The 20756-nt window shown below is 43.7% G+C and overlaps 1 protein-coding gene across 3 annotated transcripts in view; it reads right to left on the reverse strand.

The window, feature by feature from the left end:
• REV3L (REV3 like, DNA directed polymerase zeta catalytic subunit) overlaps window positions 1–20756 on the reverse strand; it is a 188642-nt gene that overhangs the window by 14153 nt on the left and 153733 nt on the right. For 2 of the 3 annotated variants that reach the window (XM_053305716.1, XM_053305629.1), the window contains exons 23-27: window positions 20118–20362; window positions 18293–18401; window positions 10484–10690; window positions 6479–6588; window positions 5522–5636 (exon numbers count right to left, since the gene is read on the reverse strand). In XM_053305716.1, the coding sequence (XP_053161691.1) occupies window positions 5522–5636; window positions 6479–6588; window positions 10484–10690; window positions 18293–18401; window positions 20118–20362 (786 nt within the window). Of the gene's footprint in view, window positions 1–5521; window positions 5637–6478; window positions 6589–10483; window positions 10691–12344; window positions 12404–18292; window positions 18402–20117; window positions 20363–20756 lie in introns of those variants that run through there. The other variant, XM_053305804.1, reaches the window with a different exon arrangement.

Consider the following 20756-nt stretch of genomic DNA (forward strand, 5'->3'; position numbering starts at 1 on the left):
TGCCCTGGTTGCATACGAAAGGGAGACTAGAAGTGTGAGTGCTGTAAGATATTCCCCTTAGGGGATGGAGCCGCTCTGGGAAGAGCATCTAGGTTCCAAGTTCCTTCCCTGGCATCTCCAAGATAGGGCTGAGAGAGATTCCTGCCTGCAACCTTGGAGAAGCTGCTGCCAGTCTGTGTAGACAATACTGAGCAAGATGGACCTATGGTCTGACTCAGTATATGGCAGCTTCCTATGTTCCTATGTAGAGAATGCGGCAGAAGTAGCAGCTGTCCTGGTGGACTGATCAGTCAACCTGAAAGGAGTAGGGATGTGCTGGATTTTGTATCCCAAGGTGATGCCGGCTTTTATCCACTGTGCAATGGTAGGAGAGGATATTCACTGGCCCATGAGGATGGCAGAAAAGAGATGAAGAGAGCTTCTGCAGCTCAGAACAAGGCAGTCCTAGACAAGTAAGCCTTAAGGCAAAGGTGGACATCCAACTTGTGCCATTCCTTTTCTTTAGTGAGAGTCTGATTGGGACAGAAGGACAGAAACACTACATCTTGAGAGCGATGGAATATGGAGGTAACCTTAGAGAGGAATATTGCGTCTGGAATTAGTCTAATCGCATCAGAGAAGAAAATGCAGAAGTTGGGATTGGCAGAGAGGGCCCGCAGTTTGGACACCTTCCTACCCAATACGATTGCTATGAGGAACGCTAATTTGAAAGACAGGATCTGGAGTGGCATGGAGCAAAGAGGTTTGAAGGGTGGGGCGTGAAGCACTCTGAAAACTTTATGGAGATCCCAGGAGGGGAAATCTGTGTACGGTGGGAGGTGAAGACAGAGTTACATTCCGTAAGAACCGTTTGAGGTGGGGATGTGAATACAAGCCTCAAATTTTAGATGGAGAGATCAGGTTGGCCAGTGCAGCCATGTGTGTTTGATGGTATTTGCCTTGAGGTCCTTGTCCTGGCAGTCCTGAGGAACAGTAGGAGTTCAGAGATCCCACATTGGACAACTACAATGCCACATTGGCAGCACCAACGCAGAAATACCCTCACGTGCTTTGGTAAATTATGTTGGTAGAGGCTCTCCTGGAAGTGTAGCCGTGGAGTTTCAAGATGTTGCGTTTAGTCTCCAGGCAGCAAGCCTGAATCATTCTGGGTCGTGATGTAGTACTGGGCCCTGGCTGAGGAGATCCCAAGACACTGGGAGAAACCAGGGACTGGCAGCGAGGTGTAAGATCTCTGGAAACCATGGCCTGAGGTGCCAGTAGGGAGCCACTAAGATCACCTGCATTTTAAATAGGTGTATCCAGTGGAGGAGGCAGCCAAATACTAGAACTGGTGGGAAAGTGTACAGGAGTATGTTGGGCCATGGGATTGACAAAGCATCTACTGCCTTGGCTCTTGTGCAAGGAAAATGGGAGAAAAATCATGGCAGTTTCTTGTTGGCCAGGAACGCAAACAGATCCAGCTGGGGGGACCTAGTTCCCTGGTGAGAAGCTTTAATGTGTGCTGTTTCAGGCTCCATTCCACTGCGTGGATGTCCTGTCTGCTGAGCTAGTCTGCCAGGCTGTTCAGAGACTTGCTGACATGGTGTGCTATGAGGGATGAGAGATGAATTTCTGCCCTTTGAAGCAGTAGAGTTGCCTCCTCATGGAGTGATTTTGAATGTGTACTGCCCCAGCAGTTTACAGATGCTTTGGCTGTGATGTTGTCAGTCCTGATCAGCACGTGGTGGCATAGGAGAAGTGGTTGGAGTCCTGAAACGGTAGGGATGTGCACGAACCTGTTCGGAAGCTCTTTTATGGGCCTCTGAACAGGTTTGAACATTGGGGGGTTCAAAGGCAGGTGTGTGTGTCTCACTTTAAGGGCAGGGGAGGGTGCACTTACCCCTCCATCCACTCCCCCCCCCAACGGCGGTTGGTATTTTTAATGTCCTACGGGGCGGCAGCATTCTTCCCTGCCAACCCATCTGCTCTTATGTGTTCTTATGTTCTTATCCTCGAGGCCGAGGATAGCCTGAATGAGGGCTCTATGTTGGTAGTATCTTCCGGCGTATTTGAATCGCAGCAGGTGCCAGCTGGTCATGTGGATAGGTATGTGTAAATATGCTTGCCCTGTTGGGGAACCAGTTCTGGCTCTATTGCTGAGATGTCTAGTAGGTGTTGTATGGCAAGGAGAAGATCATTATGTTTCTTGTGGGAGCGGGACTGAAGAGTGGGGAGGAAGTGGTCATTGGGGCGGGCAGTCAACTATTTTGCATCCTGGAGAATGGTGACCAGAACCATGTTGTCTGAGATGGAGACATTCCAGGTGTGGAAGAAGTCGGAAAGTCAGTCTCCCATGCCCTGATGTGACAGGTCAGGAGGCTTGTCGGGGTTTTGGTTGGTGACCAAATTGCTGTCTAGGCTGATTGTGGTTCTGGTAAAGGTTTGTTGTCTGTTCCAGTTAGGGTGTTGATGTCTTATGTCTCTATCTCTGGGTTGAAAAATGGAACGAAAGAGTTGATAAAATTTCCATTGTGGGAGCCTGTCTTCCCTGAACAGAGCTGATGAGAGCGCCTTTTTCTTGTCCTTAGTTTCTACCAGGATTTCTTGTAGGGCCTCATCCTTAAAGAGCTTGGAGGATGTATATGGGACTGTAGCAAAGGTTTTTTGGGATGCCATGTCAACTTGCCAATGCTTCAGCCATAATGCACACCTGGCTACTATAATGGATGCTGTGGATTGTGAAGCAAATCTTACTGTGTCCAGTGTGGCATATGCTATGAAGGCTTAAGCAGGGTTTGCCTCTTGTGAAGCACTTCTGTTGGTGATGTTTGCAGAAGCTCATCTGTCCAGAGAAGAGATGCATGTGCAATAATGGATGCTGCTGTGGAGGCATGGATGGAGCTGGAAGCAGACTCGTGCCATTTTACAGTTGGGGTTTGAGTTTTTTCCTCTGTGGGGTCCTTCAGTCTAGAGTCCCCATCACAAAGTAAAATGGTGCCTGATGTCAAAGCCGCCACGGGAATGTCGACCAGTGGAATCTGGAACATGTCTGAGGCTGTGGGTATAAAGCTGTAAAATTTATTCACCAGTGGAGCAGTCTTTTTAAAGAGCAGATGGGGACTGCCATTCATGTTTCACTGTCTTAGAAGGAAGGGAAACAATTCATGTGCTGCACTAGTAGGAAACACCAAGGCCTCCCTTGAGGGGAATGATTGCTCTTGTGATTTCGCTTGCTGTAGGTCCAGTGTATGTATGGCCTTATGAAATAGATGGGAGAAGTCATCAGATAGGAATAGTTCGCGTGACTGTGAGGAAGGTTCTGCTGTTTGGTCATCCAACCATCCCCCTTCTTCTCTTGAATCTGCTCCCAGATCAGGATTATCTGGAATGTCCACAGGAGTATCAATAGGGACTTCAGGCCCTGAGGGCAATAGTGGGTCAGCGGGCCTTGCAGGGTGTGGGTTAGGGAGTCATGATCAGAAACAGCTTATGAGAGAGATGAAGAAGCCTGTTTATTTTTGCACTTAGCCTGTTTTTAAAAAATCTGATGTTTTAGATTTCTTTCTGTGCTTTCTTATGCTTCTAAGTCTTCCTTGTGTTTTTAGGGGCATTATCAGAATCAGATGAGGAAGATGACTTAGAAGAGGAGCAGGATAAAACCTCCCGGGCTTTGGAGCATTTTTTAGATGATTTATTCTTGGCATGCTGTTGGAATAATTGGTTAATCCTCCCCTTAAATCAAGATTGCCAGGCCACAGGTACCTCCCCCAGAAAATTTAGCAACGCTGGGTTTTGAGTCCCTTGGGGGTGGGTAGGGGAAGCGAGACCATCAGGCCCCGGTCTAACTGGTTTAGGTGCAGCTGGGTCAGGAGTTCCTCCATCCCTGATTGGTGTAGGGGTTGCTAGCTGCGGCAGCTATACAAGTGCTGGCGGATCCCCAGTATTGTCATTGGGCTGCTGGCCTCTTGGTGGCTCCGAGGAGAAAGGAAGCGCCAGTGAAGTTGAAGTGGCTGGGAGCTGAAGGGGAGGATCGCTCACATTCGCAGGGCCTTCCCTGCCCATTCTAGGATTGCTTGGCCCGCCATGAGGAGGGCCCACTGGAGGCTCCTTGTTTCATGCCTGCTGCTTAGTGCTTGTGGTGGTGGTGTGCTGGGGCCAAATGGCAGGCTGAAAGCTGGAGGTCTTCTTCCCCTTCAGCATAAAGATGTGTTGCACGTTGCTCCCCAATCGCTCCATCGAAGGTAGGGAGAAGGAGAAATAAAGCTTTTTATTTTTATTTTTTTTAAAAGGGCAGCATGAATGAATAAGGGCAGAATGAAGAGGAAGAGTGGGTTACAGGAAGGAATAAGCACGGACAGGCTAGTTGGTAAGGGGGAAAAACTAACAAACCAACCAAGGGAAAACTTAGCTAGAGGCAAGGGAGACCTTCTCAGGAGCTGGTGCAGAACAAGCTGAACTGGGAGGGGCTATCCTTCCTGGCCTCTTAAAGGCTTTCCTTAATTGTTTTGTCCTGCCCTCTGGAGCATGTGGGAAGGATAACCCACGTGAGATGTCCTTATCCAGCAGCAGAGAACTGCAGATTTAACAAAAATAGGTAACTTGTACCAAAACTGGCCTCTATACCAGTGGACTGGAAAGTAGCCAATGTAACAATTTCAAAAAAAGTTTTGAGAAAATTGTAGGCCAGTTAGCTTAACATCTGTAAATTGATGGAAAGTATTATTAAAAATAAAATTATCAATTGTATAGAAGAACAAGACTTGCTGACAACAAAGAAGAATTGCTTTGGCAAATAGAAGTCTTGCCTCACTAACCTTTTAGGAGTTCTTTAAGAGTGTCAACAAGTATATGGACAAGGGTGACCAACATTGTATGCTTGGACTTTCAATTTTTTTGAAAAAATCCATTATGTAAGGCTCCCGAGTAAATTTAGCAATCATGGTATAAGAGAAGGAGTTGTCTTACTGATTGGTAACTGGTTAAAAACAACAGGAAGCAGAAACAGGAATGTGTGGACAGTTCTTACAACAAAAGGAAGAAAGAAGTGGGTTCCTCAAGTATCTGTATTGGTACTGTTGCTTTTTAACTTTAGGGATGAGCAATGAGCTGGCCAATTTTGCAGATGATACTAAATTATTCATGATGGTAAAAACCCAAGTGGACTGTGAAAAGTTCCACAAGAATCTCTACATACTGGGTGAATGAGCAACAAAATGGAAAACGCGGTTCAACAGAAATAAGCATACAGTGATGCACACTGGGCAAAGAATCCAGCTTCACATACATTGATGGGGTCTGACTAGAAAACAGATCTTGGGGTTGTGATGAGTAGTCAAGGAAGATGGCAATGCAATGTGCTGCAGCTGCGAGAACCACAATTCCATGCTAGAGATTACTAAGAAAGGGATTAAAACAAAACTGCCAGAATTGTAAAAACATTGTGTCTCCTGGAAAGGCGTCTAGCTACATCTTGCCAGCTTTCTAAGAAAGATAATTAACTAGCTCCATCCTGTGCTGTGTAACAATGCAAGTGTTCTGTTACCTTTTCAAACTTCAGTTTTACTGGTTTGGGGTTGGTAGCTGTTACAGCTTCAGCAATTTCTTGGCCAATCTTAAATGACTGCTCCTTGGTAGCTCCTTTCAGAAGTACAAACATGCTGAAATAAGAGTTTGACAATCAGGAATCCAATATAAAACTTTGTCTTGAAAGCATTAAGCAGTATGGTGACATTTCTGCTTATTTAGACTGAAAACAGAACATCTATTAAGTAAGCAACTGATATGTTGCGATATGTCCTTTAGATAAAAACTACTGCTGTGTATGTTTGCCTCTTTTGCAGGAGTAGTTGAGTGTTTTCATATAAATATATTTTGAGTTCAACTATGCTCAGATACTCTGCAGGTGTAATTGCTGACAATGAAGAGGCGCCTCCAGTGCCAGCCATGCTAATGTCAAAGCCCTCTTACTGGCTCATGAAGAAAGAAAGCAGCTTTCATGTTAATTTCTTGAGATTAAGAAATATGACCCTTCTATTGTGTGCTTTAAAACTTTAATACTAGTTCAAAGGCTCCCACGTATCACACATCAACTAATTTACAGCATGGGAAGTAAAAGCAGCTTATTGCCTTAATTCAGATGTTACATTCCTGGTCCAGACTACTGTTTGTTGGATTGGAAATGAATGATGAACTGAAGTGCTCCCACCTCCTGGTTTCATAGAAGACTTCCTGGTTTGTTAAACCACAGTTTGCAGTGACATCCAAACAGGAAACCATCCCTACAAACCAGGATTGCAAACCATTGTTTCTTGTCTGGATGTCACTGCAAACTGTAGTTTAACAAACCAGAAGATCTACAAAGAAGTTGGGCATATTAGGAGGCGCTTGAACTCATTCCCAATCCAATGAGCCATGGTCTGTTGGACTGGGAATGTAACATCTAAACTGAATTGTTAGGGTTGACAAGCTTCCCAAAATGAGATATTAGTTTATAAATTACCTGTCTGTGTCCCCATATACAACTCGTGCTCCCCATTTTTTTGTGTCATTCACCAGTTTTATTGCTCGTTCCAAGGTCTCTCTGGCTTTGTGCACAATACTATCACCAATCTGTAGATACAAAGATATTACAGAAAATGCTTTACTAGAGCACTGAATTTATACAATCTCCCCCCGCCACCGCCAGATTGATCACATATACCACAATCACAATGGTCACAATCAGAACTGTATAAGAGTTCTGTATAACTAGCTGAGCCAGAGCAGAGCACCTGCAACTAGTTCTCCCTGCCTCTCTGCCCCACTTTCTCTCCCCTCCCCCGCCTTAAGTCACTCCATCATCTGGGATGGTGGCAGAAGTGGCAAAAGCTCCTTCCATGGGCCCTCTTGCCGCCCAAATGACAGGTCGGGCAGTTTTAGGCCCATTTCAGGGCTATCTAGCTATCTTTTGTGAAACCTTAACATTGCTGCTCTTGTTTAAAACAAAACAAAAATGTCCGAAACATGTACAGTAGTATTTGTATCCTGCATTTGAGGCGGTCTGTGTCCAGGTTTACTTTTTAAAAGAACCACACATACAGACATTCGCACAAATGCACGTACATGAGTATTTGCATACTATACAGTATAGTGTCTGAATAGTTCTTCTGTGCTCCATTCCATTGCCTTGTACCTCATTATTGCACTATTTACCATTTGTCACTTTCCCCATTTAAAACACACACCAAGTAAGGGATTTCTTCTAAGTATTCCCAAATGGGGTCCCTTCACCTGCATAAAGGTTGTTTTATGTACATAGATGCTGGTTCTTAACATTAAGAAGTGCTTCTTTCCAGTACTCTATTTCCGTCTGCCCCCTTTTTTCTTTGTCCTTCTCTACTGCTCCCACAACACACATGAAATAAGTGAATGGATAGATCAGTGTTCTCCATGAGATGCAAGGTAAATATTCATGTTCTTTGATTGGTAGGAATAATAAAAAATAATAAATAGAGTACTGTTTCTAAGCTAGTTGCAGAGATTGGCTAAAAATAAGAGTAAAAAGTCAACGAGAGGGATTAGTGAATGACACCTGGGCTCACTTCCCATTCCTGCCGGGCCTCCAGTATCCAGTCATGATAAAAACGTACATGAACTATCATCATTTTGAGGAGGGGAGAAGAAATTTTCCCTACAGTTTTCTCTTAAAGAGGAAACCAGTGTTTCACAAGTGGGTCTTAAATTCTGTTTTAAGAGACTCTGTTTGCATTAAGTTCAGATTAATTTTTTATTTATTATTTAACTTATATACCGCTCAAACTTTCATCTCTGGGTGGTTAACAATGACATAAAAACAATTAAAACAAATATAAAAGGTTAAAACATTTTAACAATTTAAAAACAGTATAAAATTAAAACCTAAAATTTAAAAAGCTGAAAAAGCTTGGGTGAAGAGATGGGTCTTCAGATGTTTTTTAAAAATAGTCAGAGATGGGGAGGATCGCATCTAAGCAGGGAGCGTATTCCACAATTTCGGGGCAGCAATCGAGAACCATCTCCGTGTGGCCATAAGACGAGCTGGCGGTAACTGGAGACGGACCTCCTCAAGTTACCTCAATGGGCGGTGAGGAACATAACAAAGAAGGCATTCTCTTAGATACCCAGGGCCTAAGCCGTTTAGGGCTTTATAAGTTATAACTAGCATTTTGTATTCTGCTCGGAAACCAATTGGCAGCCAGTGTAGCTCCATCAGCAAGGGTGTAATGTGGTCTCTCCAAGATGACCCGGAGACCAACCTGGCTGCTGCATTCTGAACCAACTGAAGTTTCTGGACTACGTAAAAAGGCAGCCCCATGTAGAGCACATTACAGAAGTCCAGTCTGGAGGTTACCAACAGATGTACCACTCTTTTGAGGTCACTGATCTCGAGAAACGTACCTGTTCCTTTTGGGGAAGTGTGACCCCATCTAGAACAGGTAGGTCAAAATGGTCTCTGGAGTTCTGACCCAGCACAATAAGTACCTCCGTCTTATCTGGATTCAGCTTCAATTAATTCTCCCTCATCCAGCACATTACTGCTTCCAGGCAGGCATTCAGGGAAGATATGTCATCTCCTGAATAAGTTGACATGGAGAAATAGATCTGGGTGTCATCAGCATACTGATAACATCCCGCTCCAAATCCCCTGATGATCTCTCCCAGCACTGTCATGTAGATGTTGAAAAGCACTGGAGAGAGTACAGAGCCTTGAGGGACACCATACTTAAGCTCAGATTTTGAAGAGCAACAATCTCCCATCATCTGGAATCTGTCCGAGAGGTAGGAGCGAAACCACTGTAAAACAGTGCCTCACACCCCCAACACCCTCAGACGTTCCAGAAGGATACTATGGTCGATAGTATCGAAAACCGCTGAGAGGTCCAAAAGGACCAACAGAGTCACACTTCCTGTGTCAATACCCAATTGGAGATCATCCATCAGGCCAACCAAGGCAGTCTCTACCCCATAGCCCGCCCGGAAACCAGTTTGAAATGGGTCTAAATAATCAGTTTCCTCCAAGACCGCCTGGAGTTGAGAGGCCACCACCCTCTCAAGTACCTTGCCCAGCCATGGGAGGTTGGAGACAGGCCTATAATTGCTCAACTCTGAGGGTCTAACGTAGGCTTCTTTAGAAAAGGTCTAATGATTGCCTCCTTGAGACAAGGAGGCATCCTGCCTTCCCTCAGAGAAGCATTTATGATTTCCACCAGGCCTCCTACAACAGCTTCCCTGCTAGATCGAACAAGCCATGTTGGACAAGGGTCAAGAGAACAAGTGGTAGGCCTCACCGCTCCAAGCAGCTTGTCCACATCCTCAGGAGTCACAAACTGAAACCGATCCAGTCGAACCACATAAGAGGAGTTGTCAGACACCTCCAATTCAGACATCAAATTAATTGTGGCGTCTCCGTCTAAGTCGGCCCGAATCCGAGAGATTTTATCCGCGAAAAATTCTTTAAACACATCACAGCAGCTAACTGATGACTCCAAATTCTGGTTCAGGGGAGTGGGGGCAGATACTAGTCCCCTCACAACCCTGAACAACTCTGCTGGACGTATGTTCGCAGAAGCAATAAAGTCAGAAAAGAACCGCTTCTTCGACGCACGTATTGCCTGAGCATAGATCTTTAAATGTGCTCTATGACATAATCTGTCGGATTCAAGTCAAGTCTTTCTCCACTTGCGTTCCAGCCACCTAGCATGCCACTTCAGCCCCCATAGATCTTCTGTATACCAAGGGGCCAGTTTTTAAGCAGGTTGGAGGGGACGCTTAGGAGCAATCGTGTCTACTGCCCTGGTGAGCAAGTTGTTCCGATTCTCAGCCAGGCCATCAACAGGATCACTGGCAGAGCCAACATTAAATCCCTCCAAGGCATCTTGGAATCCTACCGGATCCAATAACCTCTTCGGGTAGATCATTCTAATAGGCCCCTCACCCCTGCGGAGGTGGGAAGTGGCTGTAAGTCCGACCTTAACCAGATGGTGGTCCGTCCAAGACAATGGGAAGGTCATAGGTGTTCCCAGGCACGGAACACCGCCCTGATCAGAGTAAAAGACCAGATCAAGCGTGTGACCTGCATTATGCATCGGTCCAGAGACCACTTGGGATAGGCCCATAGTTGTCATGGCCACTATGAACTCCTGAGCCGCCCTGGACAAATTGGTCCTGAAATGAACATTGAATCCCCCAGCACCAAAAGTCTGGGAGACTCCAATACGAGTTCCGCAACCAAGTCTGTGAGCTCAGTAAGGGATTCCGTTGGGCAGCGGGGCGATCGGTACACCAACAGAACTCCCAATCTATCCCTGGTCCCCAAACTCAAGTACACACATTCAATATTTTAATCCAGATTATTTTAAAAAGAGAAAATGATAGCTGAAATTTAATTTCCCCCCTAAATTTACCTTAAGAATTCATTGCATTATAGTAAAGACTACTTTATTTTCTTTTTTGTGAATCATCTTAGCTTTCTATTTTTGTCGCTCACCTCTATGCATGGCATCCTTCCAGAAAAATTAGCAGCAGTATAACCAAATGTGACATTTGCTATAAGTTTAAGGCCAAGCTGACGTGCCTCAAGCATTCTAGTGATAGCTCTGTCATGCTTATAAGCTTTCATGGACTGCTTCACCATTATTCTAGTCTTCAGAATTTCTTCCAACATTCTTGGCAACACACCCTTTCTTACTGAAGGCTGCAACAAAACAGAAAGGAAAAAAACTCATTAATTTTTTTTTTAAACAAAAAAGTGCTTTGGTTACATAATGGTTAAAGGTTGACATTATATAGGGACAGAAATTCCTGTACAGTTAACCTGAGAAGGATTTTCAGAATTCTATCATTACAAAGCACACACAAAAATCTATTTATCATATAATCGACTTATTTGTCCAGCCTATGTCAAATTTGTAATGGATGTGGTGAAGGGTATAATTTGACCACATTTCAGAACATTCTGTGAAGAATGGCTGTGTTAAAGCTATTTTTAAAGTTTGCTTTAAACTGGACCACTCACATTATTTGCAACCATTTTTTCATCCAAAAAACAACAGCAGCAGGTTGCTTACCTGTAACAGATGATCTGGTAGTGATCCCATTGTTTATTACTGATGTGGGATCATTATCCAGATCATTAAGTTGCTCCTTCTGACAGTCCCAATTGTGTCAAAAAGTCAAAGGTTTTGCAAAGATAGTTTGGTGGTAAAAATCGGTTAGGCACCCCTAAAGTTATGAGATTTCAAAATTCCTACTATAAATCACTCATTTAACTAAGGTTATGATATTACAACTTATGACAGCTTGGTATATTTAAGCTGCCCTAGTGGAACCTGCTTTTCAAAAACAAAAAAGTCTATTGGTGAAGTGAGCAGCCTGTAGCAGTATGTATTTGCAGATGGGGAAGAGGAGCTGCTGCATCTGTATACCATGTGTTTCTGCACACACTACAGAGCACGTGTTTGTGAATTATTATTAGTTATTTTAAACAGTGCCACCTGTGTGCATGGCAGTGTTTTTGCACATTACTTGTTGTGGTCCATCTATGTTGACATGTGCCTGATGTACTAGCTCATTTGTGTGCTACTGCACTGTTTGCATGTGGTGTGTGTCTTATTGCAATGTTTATCCAAGACATGTTGCTGCACACTATGGCACATGTTTGCATCTGAGGTTCTAAGAAATGTGAAGTGTGGTGATGAGAGTTTGAATATGGCATGGTGTACATTTGCATACCAAGACAGGCATTGGCATTTGCCATGTGCATGTCTTGCAGTGCACTTGTCTGCCATGGCATGTGTCTGCATGTGGCATGGTATCACCTGAAGCAGTTCTTTGTCATGTAGGGTGCTCTGTGGTACACACTTCCATGTGGTGTGCTGCTATGCCTTTTCATGAATTTGAATTTTGTGGTGTATTTGCATGCTTCATACTTGTGATGCATTACAATGGATATCTGTATGTAATGTGCCTATTTGACATGCTGTAGCATACACTTGCCTTCTGAGGTGCACATCTGCCTATTGTTTGCAGAAGGACAAACAAGATTAATATATTGCAGACTTGATGTAAAGATTGAGAGAGCATGTATGAAGTACTTTTAATACCTTAAAGCACAGATACTAAGCATTATAGAACCAAAGTGAAGTTAAATTCCCTCTGCTTCCAAGTAACTCAATGATTTTTCCTTCCAAAAACAAGGATATTCTAGAATTAAAAACCCTTGAGTATAATAAAATACTACAATGTCCATGCTTTTTGGTACTTGTGAATTCATGTTGAGGCACCCCCATCCCAGTTTCCATATATTACAAACAGTAAACATGTTATCCAGTTTCATATATCGTGCTCACTTAAAACTTAGCCTTCACTTCAAGCATTCCCTTAGTCTTCCAGCCCCAATCCTCTTCCTCTGCAGGTTGAAGGCAGCAATGAAGATGGGATCAGCAGCACAATATCAATGTTTAAGAGAAGACACATTTTAAAATTCTAAACTCTTAATTCTGAAAACCAATCACTTGCATATCTTAAGCTGCAGAGTATTTTTAAAACAATTTGTTCTAGTAAGAACTAATCTGCCTACTTTTCTTTCACTATCCCTACAACTGGACTAAATTTGGTCCACATCAGTTAGGCAGTTTACAAGTTAGCGCACTTGCACCTCAAACATTCATGCATCTGCAATCTTGAATTGAGGTGGATGACATAATCACAAACTATGCGTTTGAGGTGTCCCTATAACTGTACCAAATTTGGTCCAAATCAGTTTCCACTTGCATCTCAAATGTTCACGAGTCCACCATCTTGAATTGGGGTGGATGACATCATCACAAACTACGCCATTGAGCCATCCCTATGTGTCCCTACAGCTGTAGTAAGTTTGGCTCAAACTGGTTAGGTGGTTCACAAGTTAGCCCACTTGCGCCTCAAACATTTACACATCTGCCATCTTAATTGGGGTGGATGACATCATCACAAGCTACACCACTGAGGTGTCCCTACAACTATACTCAATTTAGTTCATATTGGTCCAGGCTTTGTGAAGTTGATGGGGAGGGGGGCACAAAATGCTGGGTGATCTCATAAGCCTCCTGGAAAATAGGCTAAAAACTTGGTCTACTTTTTGAATTTACTAACACTTTAATTCTGACAACCAACCTCATGCATAGTTTATCAACTGCCATCAAGACAGCTGTGTCTAGCAGTATCTGTTACATCAGCAAGGGAGGAGGGCAACTCCATCAATCGAAGGCAGTTAGTAGGATTCTAACTGCCACTGAGCCAAAAGTCTCTAAGAAGATGTGCATGGCAGAAACTGCCAGAATCAGCACTGTCACCAGTGAAGGAAAGAGGATACTCCAAGTCCCTTTTCATGACGAGTGACTACCCAGTCCTAATACCATACTGTAACTAAGCTTAAGGATGTGTACTTGAAAGCCTCTAGTGGTGAAATGTGTTGGGCTCCAATAAATGCTTCACAGCACCTTGAGATTCTGTGAAGAGGAATTAGCAAAAAATCACCCATTTCCCCTTGTGTGAATAGAACTTCTATTCATGGACATACTAGTTGGCATTCAGTATGTTGCTGCATCTTCAGGACCAAAATCTACCAGACCGCCAGACCGTAGTGGAAAACGAGACCACCCTGCCTGGGACAGAAGATCATAGCATTGAGGGAGGTGAAGATGGTTGCCCCGGGATAGATGGAGGAGAAGAGGGAACTATGGATGTGTTGGACACCATGGAGTGGGAATGATGCAAGTCATTTTGTCATGTAGCATCTTGCTCAGGACACAAAAGCAGCAGAAACAGGGGGAAAGGTAGAATGTTTGGTCCTTTCATGGAATCTGGAATGTGCCCAAGCTGACTTAGTTGAATTGATGAGAACTGACAGCATGGGGAGTGCTGCTTGTTGAGTCACAGAGGAAGGCAACATAAACTCATATAATGGATCTTTGACTTCGGGAATTTGGAACTTTAGCTCCAATCCCAGAACTCTGGCTATTTCAGTTACTTGCACGTAGTAGGATTTAATCTACTCCTTGGTAGAGTCAGGAGGCGGGTTAGGGACTTTCTCATCTGGTGATGGATCAGAGGGATTTTCCATTAAGACAGAGTCTGCCTCAGAATCAGAAGATGAGGTGGCAAATGCAGTTCATGGCAAAATGGCAAATGCAGTTCAGTGTTAGCAAGTGTAAAGTGATGCACATTGGGACGAAAAACCCCAACTTCAAGTATATGCTGATGGGATCCGAGCTGTCGGTGACGGACCAGGAGAGGGATCTTGGTGTCGTGGTGGACAGCTTGTTGAAAGTGTCGACTTAATGTGCGGCAGCTGTGAAAAAGGCAAATTCAGTGCTAGGGATCATTAGAAAGGGGATTGAAAATAAAATGGCTAATATTATAATGCCCTTATACAAAACTATGGTGCGACCACACTTGGAGTACTGCGTACAATTCTGGTCACCACATCTTAAAAAGGACATTGTTGAACTGGAAAAGGTGCAGAAGAGGGCAACCAAGATGATCAGGGGCCTAGAGCACCTTTCTTATGAGGCAAGGCTATACCACCTGGGGCTATTTAATGTTTTTTAAAAGGTGACTGCGGGGAGACCTGATAGAGGTCTATAAAATCACGCATGGTTTGGAGAATTTGGAGAGAGAGAAATTATTTTCCCTCTCATATAACACTAGAACCAGGGGTCACTCTATAAAATTGATTGCCAGGAGGTCTAGGACCAACAAATGGAAGTACTTTTTCACACAACGCGTGATCCACTTGTGGAACTCTCTGCCACAGGACGCAGTGACAGCCAACAACCTGGATGGCTTTAAGAGGGGTTTGGATGACATCATGGAGGAGAGGTCCATCAATGGCTACTAGTTGGAGGGCTGTGGGCCACCTCCAGTCTCAAAAGGCAGGATGGCTCTGAGAACCAGTTGCAGGGGAGTAATGGCAGGAGAGAGGGCAAGCCCTCAACTCCTGCCTGTGGCTTCCAGCAGCATCTGGTGGGCCACTGTGAGAAACAGGATGCTGGACTAGATGGGCCTTAGGCCTGATCCAGCAGGGCTGTTCTTAGGTTCTTAGGTATAGTCATCATCCATATTTGTGTTGCAGGAGCTTGAGGTTTATCCTGCCCAGTTGGGGCATAAATGATCTGAACATCTGGCAATGCAATGTGAATATGTGCATCCCAGTTAGGAACTGGGGGCTGCTCTGTAGAAGACTGTGAGGGAGGAGGTGGATCCAGAGACCTCTTAAAAGAGGTATCATGTGCCTTCCCAAGAATATAATTTTGGGGAACAGAGTTGGATCTCAATTTCCGTAGTTTCCATAAGCAAAACTCATCATAGTTGTAAGGTAAGTCCGTGGAGGGCATATAGTAGGGAGTCCTGCACCTCCCCATAGTACCAATATAACCATGGTCTATGGCTCCAATGGAGCTCCAGTAATCCATGCATCTATTTAGTGAGGAGTAAGCTGGGTCTGGAAAGTGGTATTGCTCCCTACGAGGTATGTCGGGAGGAAAGGATGTTGGAGTAGCTCTTGTTGGAGAAATGAGAGTCTTGGGAATAGTTGAGGCCAGAATCCATGTTGTCTTCGATATCCAAGCCATGCAGCAAGAAACCTTTGAAAGTTGGCCCAGATGGGGTTGCACAGAAAGAGACCAGAAGGGATTCAATGTCCTGTAGAAAGAGTAGCTCCTTTGACATGGATAGTGTTGTAGCTAAATCAATCCCAATATTGATTGCCATAGAAGGCCTCTGCATCAAGATGTAGATGCAAGAGCCGTGGGAACCATCCTTGACCTGTTACTGTGATCCGTATGGCATTCATAATCCTGGGTTCTACGTCTGCACATCTCTAAGTGCATCGCATGCCTAGCATTACTATTTATTTGATGGTTAGAGTGCTGACTCCCTCAGTTCCTTTCTGCCCGCCTTTGTGTTTGCCTCAGCAAGATTCTTCTCCACACTGGATGGTTGAAAATTTCAAAAGGTACTGGTGACGGGCGATCTGAAGTCGAAGGCTGGGTTAACATCAGTGTCGACATCCAAGTTGAAGAAGGCAATTGCACCGGTACTGAAGGCAATGCTGGTATTGACACCGGGGTCAAAAACAGTGCCCGCAACTGTACCAAAGTTGATGCCAGAGTCAAGGGAGGTTCTTCAGAAATTATAAGTAACTCTGGCAAGGAAGATGTTAAAGATTTTGATGTGGCCAGTGTGATGTGCTGGGCCACGGAAGGAGAGGGAGTGTGATGTTGAGCTTGAAGAGTTATAGCTTCCAGAGTTGGGCTCGTTGTCGGAGATCAAGACAACAGCGGAATAGCTGATGGATGAGTTTTGCTCTCAACAGTCATCAATTTCGACCAATGTGCAGTCTCCGGCATCAAGGTAGTCAATGTTGACGAGGAGGTCTTACAATGCTTGGACACCCAAGTAATCTTTTTGCTGTTTCTACTTTTTCTAGTGTATATGATGACCACACTTAGAAGGGCCATGTGGCTTCTTAAAGACCTCCTTAGAGCAAGCCAATTCAGCATGTTTGGAATGGGAGGCTCTCTCTGGCAACAGCTTAGGCCCCAACGTTGACTGGGCATGTTGACTGTCAGATGATACCTATGGGGTCACCGGTAAAATGGAATGCAGCATAGGAGTAGCGGGGTGCAAAGCACTTTTGTACATGGCAGCCCTCAGTTGCAACTTCCTACTTTCTTGAAAGTAATTTTACTTGCTTGCAGAACAAAAGAAATTTTACAAGTACAAACGTTGTAGTCCTCTCCTAAACACAATAGGAGGTTTTCCAATAGCCCATTAGGACAAAACACTAACCAATGAAGAATCCTTAAAACAGTCAGAGTCAAAAGCAAAAATGATCAAAACAAACTTTTTTCTCTTTTTAAGAACTGAGCTCGAATGAGGAACAAACCTTCAGCGAGGCGAATGCACTGGCAGTCGAGAAGGAACTGAGCAAATGGCACTCTGCCATCAAAAACACTGAGCGCACCTCGCATGCAAAGGGCAGAGCTACAGAGCATTTGGGGGAGCTGTGAAATCCTTCTGCAGAGGCTACTGTGTAGGTGCATTAAGCATGTTGGGAATGATCCTAGATCACTTCAAAGTTCATATGATTTCCTCTGAACATGCTAAATATTTAGTTCATTTTAAATCAAGAGCCAACTTGTTGCAAACGTCAATCCTATGCATTGTAAGTTTGATGTTCTGAAACGTATCCTGCTTCTCCTTTCTTTTGCTGATTTGTATGTGTCACCTCAGAAGACAGACACTTACCCAAATTCCTCTCTGCCCCCAGTCTTTGGTCTTTCTCCCCCAGTCTTTGGTCTTTTCTCTGATTTTCTATCAACCTTGTTCCCTCTATTTACAGTCAGTCTACTAATTGATGCCATTTCCCCTATTCCAAATGGAAGCATATAGATAAACCAGGGGGTCAGCTAGGTTTCTATTGCGCAGGCACGGCGGCCTCCAAAATGGCCACCACGCCAGGGTGAAAGGCCGAAGAGCGGCCAAAGAGCAGCCAAACAGCCGATTTATGGCAAAAGGGAAGCCGGCAGGGGGAGAGGGAACCTCCACTGACACACCCCCCCACACACACACTGCCTCAGACAACTCCCCTGGAGGGAGTAAGTTTAAAATTTTTTAAATTTAAAAACCCCAACCCCCTCAACAGAACCTCGTGAACCCCCACCAGACCAAGGGGTGCTGGACCGAACTGGTCCGGTCCAGTTCAGGTCCAGTTTGGACCCGAACCGGACCAGGCAGTTCCATGCACACCCCTAATGCAAACTAAAAGCAGGGTGTGAAAAATTTCTCTGTGGAGGTGGTTGCAGTCTACTGAATGCCTTCCTGAAGGAGTAATACAAGACTTGTTTTGGGGCTGAAACTTAAGTTTGATTTGTTTCTATTTGTTCCCATGTAGACTAACAAAGTATCCATGCTCTACAAAAAGAGCTCTCCATGGTTTCAAGAAGGCGTTTTTCCTAGCTCTGTCTGGAGATGCCAGGGATTAAACCTGGGACGTTCTGCATGAAAAGCAGATATGCTACCACTGAGTTACGGCCTCATCCCTTTTTACTGTGTTACTCTAACTCAACAGCAGTGCCTGTGCAGCATCAGTGCTTCTCACGAAGTGCTGATGCTTCATTAGTCTGCATGTCAAGCTTTTTTTTTTTGCTGGAAAGGAAAAGCAGACAACAAATATAAAATGTATTTAAGCAACAAAAAGCAAAATCACATTATTTTTGTCAATGAAACATTTCCATTTTGAATAAAGTATTACCTTGACAAAGGCAACTCCACTGGGAGATACTGTGATATCATGCCGAAGCTGATATAGCAAATCAGGACATACTCTCAGAGAGGAGCAGCCAAATTTAAATTCATCATATCTAGAAAATAACAGAAAGGCAAATGAGCAGATAGGACTTATGTCCACATGACACATTGCTCAAGGAAATAAGGCAATATTTTTTTTACTTTTAGGCAGCAATCCTATATTTCTCAGATTCATGCCCCAGTCACTCCTCTCTCTGCAACATCATCATCATCAATTTTATTACAGCCATTGGCCAGCAGAAATAGAAATAACAAACATATTATTATTATTACATTTCTATCCCGCTCTTCTTTCAAGGAGCCCAGAGCGGTGTACTACATACTTGAGTTTCTCTTTCACAACAACCGTGTGAAGTAGGTTAGGCTGAGAGAGAGTGACTGGCCCAGAGTCACCCAGCTAGTATCATGGCTAAATGGGGAGTTGCACTCGGGTCTCCCCGGTCCTAGTCCAGCACTCTAACCACTACACCACGCTGGCTCTCATATATATCCAATACAACAATACTAAAACACAATAAAACAAAATACAGTCATTCATTAAAAAATTAGTTTAAAAAGCATAAACAGCTCCCACAGTTAAGCACATAATTGAGACCTTAACCTAATGGCAATATAAAAAAAGTTTGCTACAATTTTTGTAATATCAGAGCTTACATACGCAAGACAGTAATATGTATAAAAATGCAACATCTATCTTGTTTCTCTTGTGCTGTCTTGCCTAATCTCACGTCTTTTCATCTTGAGTCTTGTCTGCCTCTTGTCAATTTTTAATTGATATATGTATTTAAGGGATTTTTAGCCTGCCTTTCCATTAAAAAAAGTGGGCGGAGACAGCATAATCAAATTTAAAACAAAAAAAGGAATATAGAGATTAAAACCAGAATAAACAGCAGCATATAATAAAAAGCATGCTGCTTAATTAAAAGCCTTGGAAAATAGGATGGTCTTAGCTTGATGTCTAAAGGACAGTAGCAACTGTGCCAGGCAAGATTACCTAGCAAAGAAGCTTGAAAGTGGGTGGCGAGGGGAGCAGAGAAAATAACCTCTTTTCATTAGCCACTCTAATTTCTTATTCCCTTCCATATAACTACATCAGGATCCACTTTCAGGAGCATGTGCAAAGGCCCTGAGATTCCAATTTGGAATCTTAAGAGTTGTATCTAAAGCTTGCATTCAGTTTATGGAAGGTGGGGAGGAGATTCCCTCCTCCCCTGCAGCTCTCCGCTCCCAATTCCTAAGGGGTTCCAGGCACTCAGGAGTGGTTTTTGGGGAGTTGCATGAGACTGCAACCAATAGAATGCTGAATTTGTGATGCCATTTGTATAATTTATTGTGAAACCAAACAGCTTCCTGCTAACTGAGCAAAGAGGCACCTTCTTCTGTTATCTTCCTCAATAAATCTTTAATACTCATATCTTTTGCTCAGATCTCCCCTTATTTACTTCCTCAATCCCTTTCTGTGTATGTACATACGTTCATTCATCACACAGCCAGATGCAAATGCATTTTGATGCATTTCCAAAACTTGTGTGCATGTCATGTCATTTTGAAATGCAATTTGAAATGCAATTTCAAAATGCACCCAGGAAGGGGGCGTCTATGTGTGTGCGTGACACCCAAAAAGCTGACACCCAAGTTATTTGAAATTCTAATAATAATCTACGGGCACACAATGGGCTAAATTTATTCCATTAAACTTCTGAAGTACTTTGGTAGTGGGGGGAAATGCTAATCTAACTGTATCAGTATTTTTTTAAAATCATACTTACTTCCCCAAGTTCTCAATATGTCCCAAGCACGTGGAAAAACAGTAGTTGTATGCTATCACTATAGATGGATATAAAGACTGGAAATCTAGTACAAGGACAGCATTACTGTAGAAACGGGACTCTGGCTCCATTATTAAAGGAATACACTGCGGGGCTCTCATTTGAGCTCGCTGCTGGACGCTGGGTGTTACAGCAATGTAATTCATTGGTTTAGCAATACGTAACATCATTGACTCCACACGATACTATCAAAGGAGAGAAAAGTTAAGGATTACTAATCAAACCTAAGTACTACTTGTAAAATTCAACACTGTGCTGGAAATATTATTACATTTAATATTCTTAGGCAAGGCTATTGATAACGGGATTTGTAATTTGTATTTCCCAATTCTTTGTCCTGACTCAGATTCAGAATGTGGGAGAAATACTGTGAGATGGAATAGAACGGAGTAGGAAGGGACCTTGGAAGTCTTCTAGTCCAAACCCCTGCTCAGTGCAGGAGACTGGCCATTCATCCTCTGCTTCAAAATCTCTAGAGAAGAAGAGATGGCAGGCTTTTCCACTGCTCTTACAGTCAGGAAATTCTTCCTAATATAATGTCTAACTTAGATCTACTTCCTTGTAATTTCAATCCATTGG

The sequence above is a fragment of the Hemicordylus capensis genome, chromosome 1 (genome assembly GCF_027244095.1).
Source record: "Hemicordylus capensis ecotype Gifberg chromosome 1, rHemCap1.1.pri, whole genome shotgun sequence".
NCBI classification, from domain to species: Eukaryota; Metazoa; Chordata; class Lepidosauria; order Squamata; family Cordylidae; genus Hemicordylus; species Hemicordylus capensis.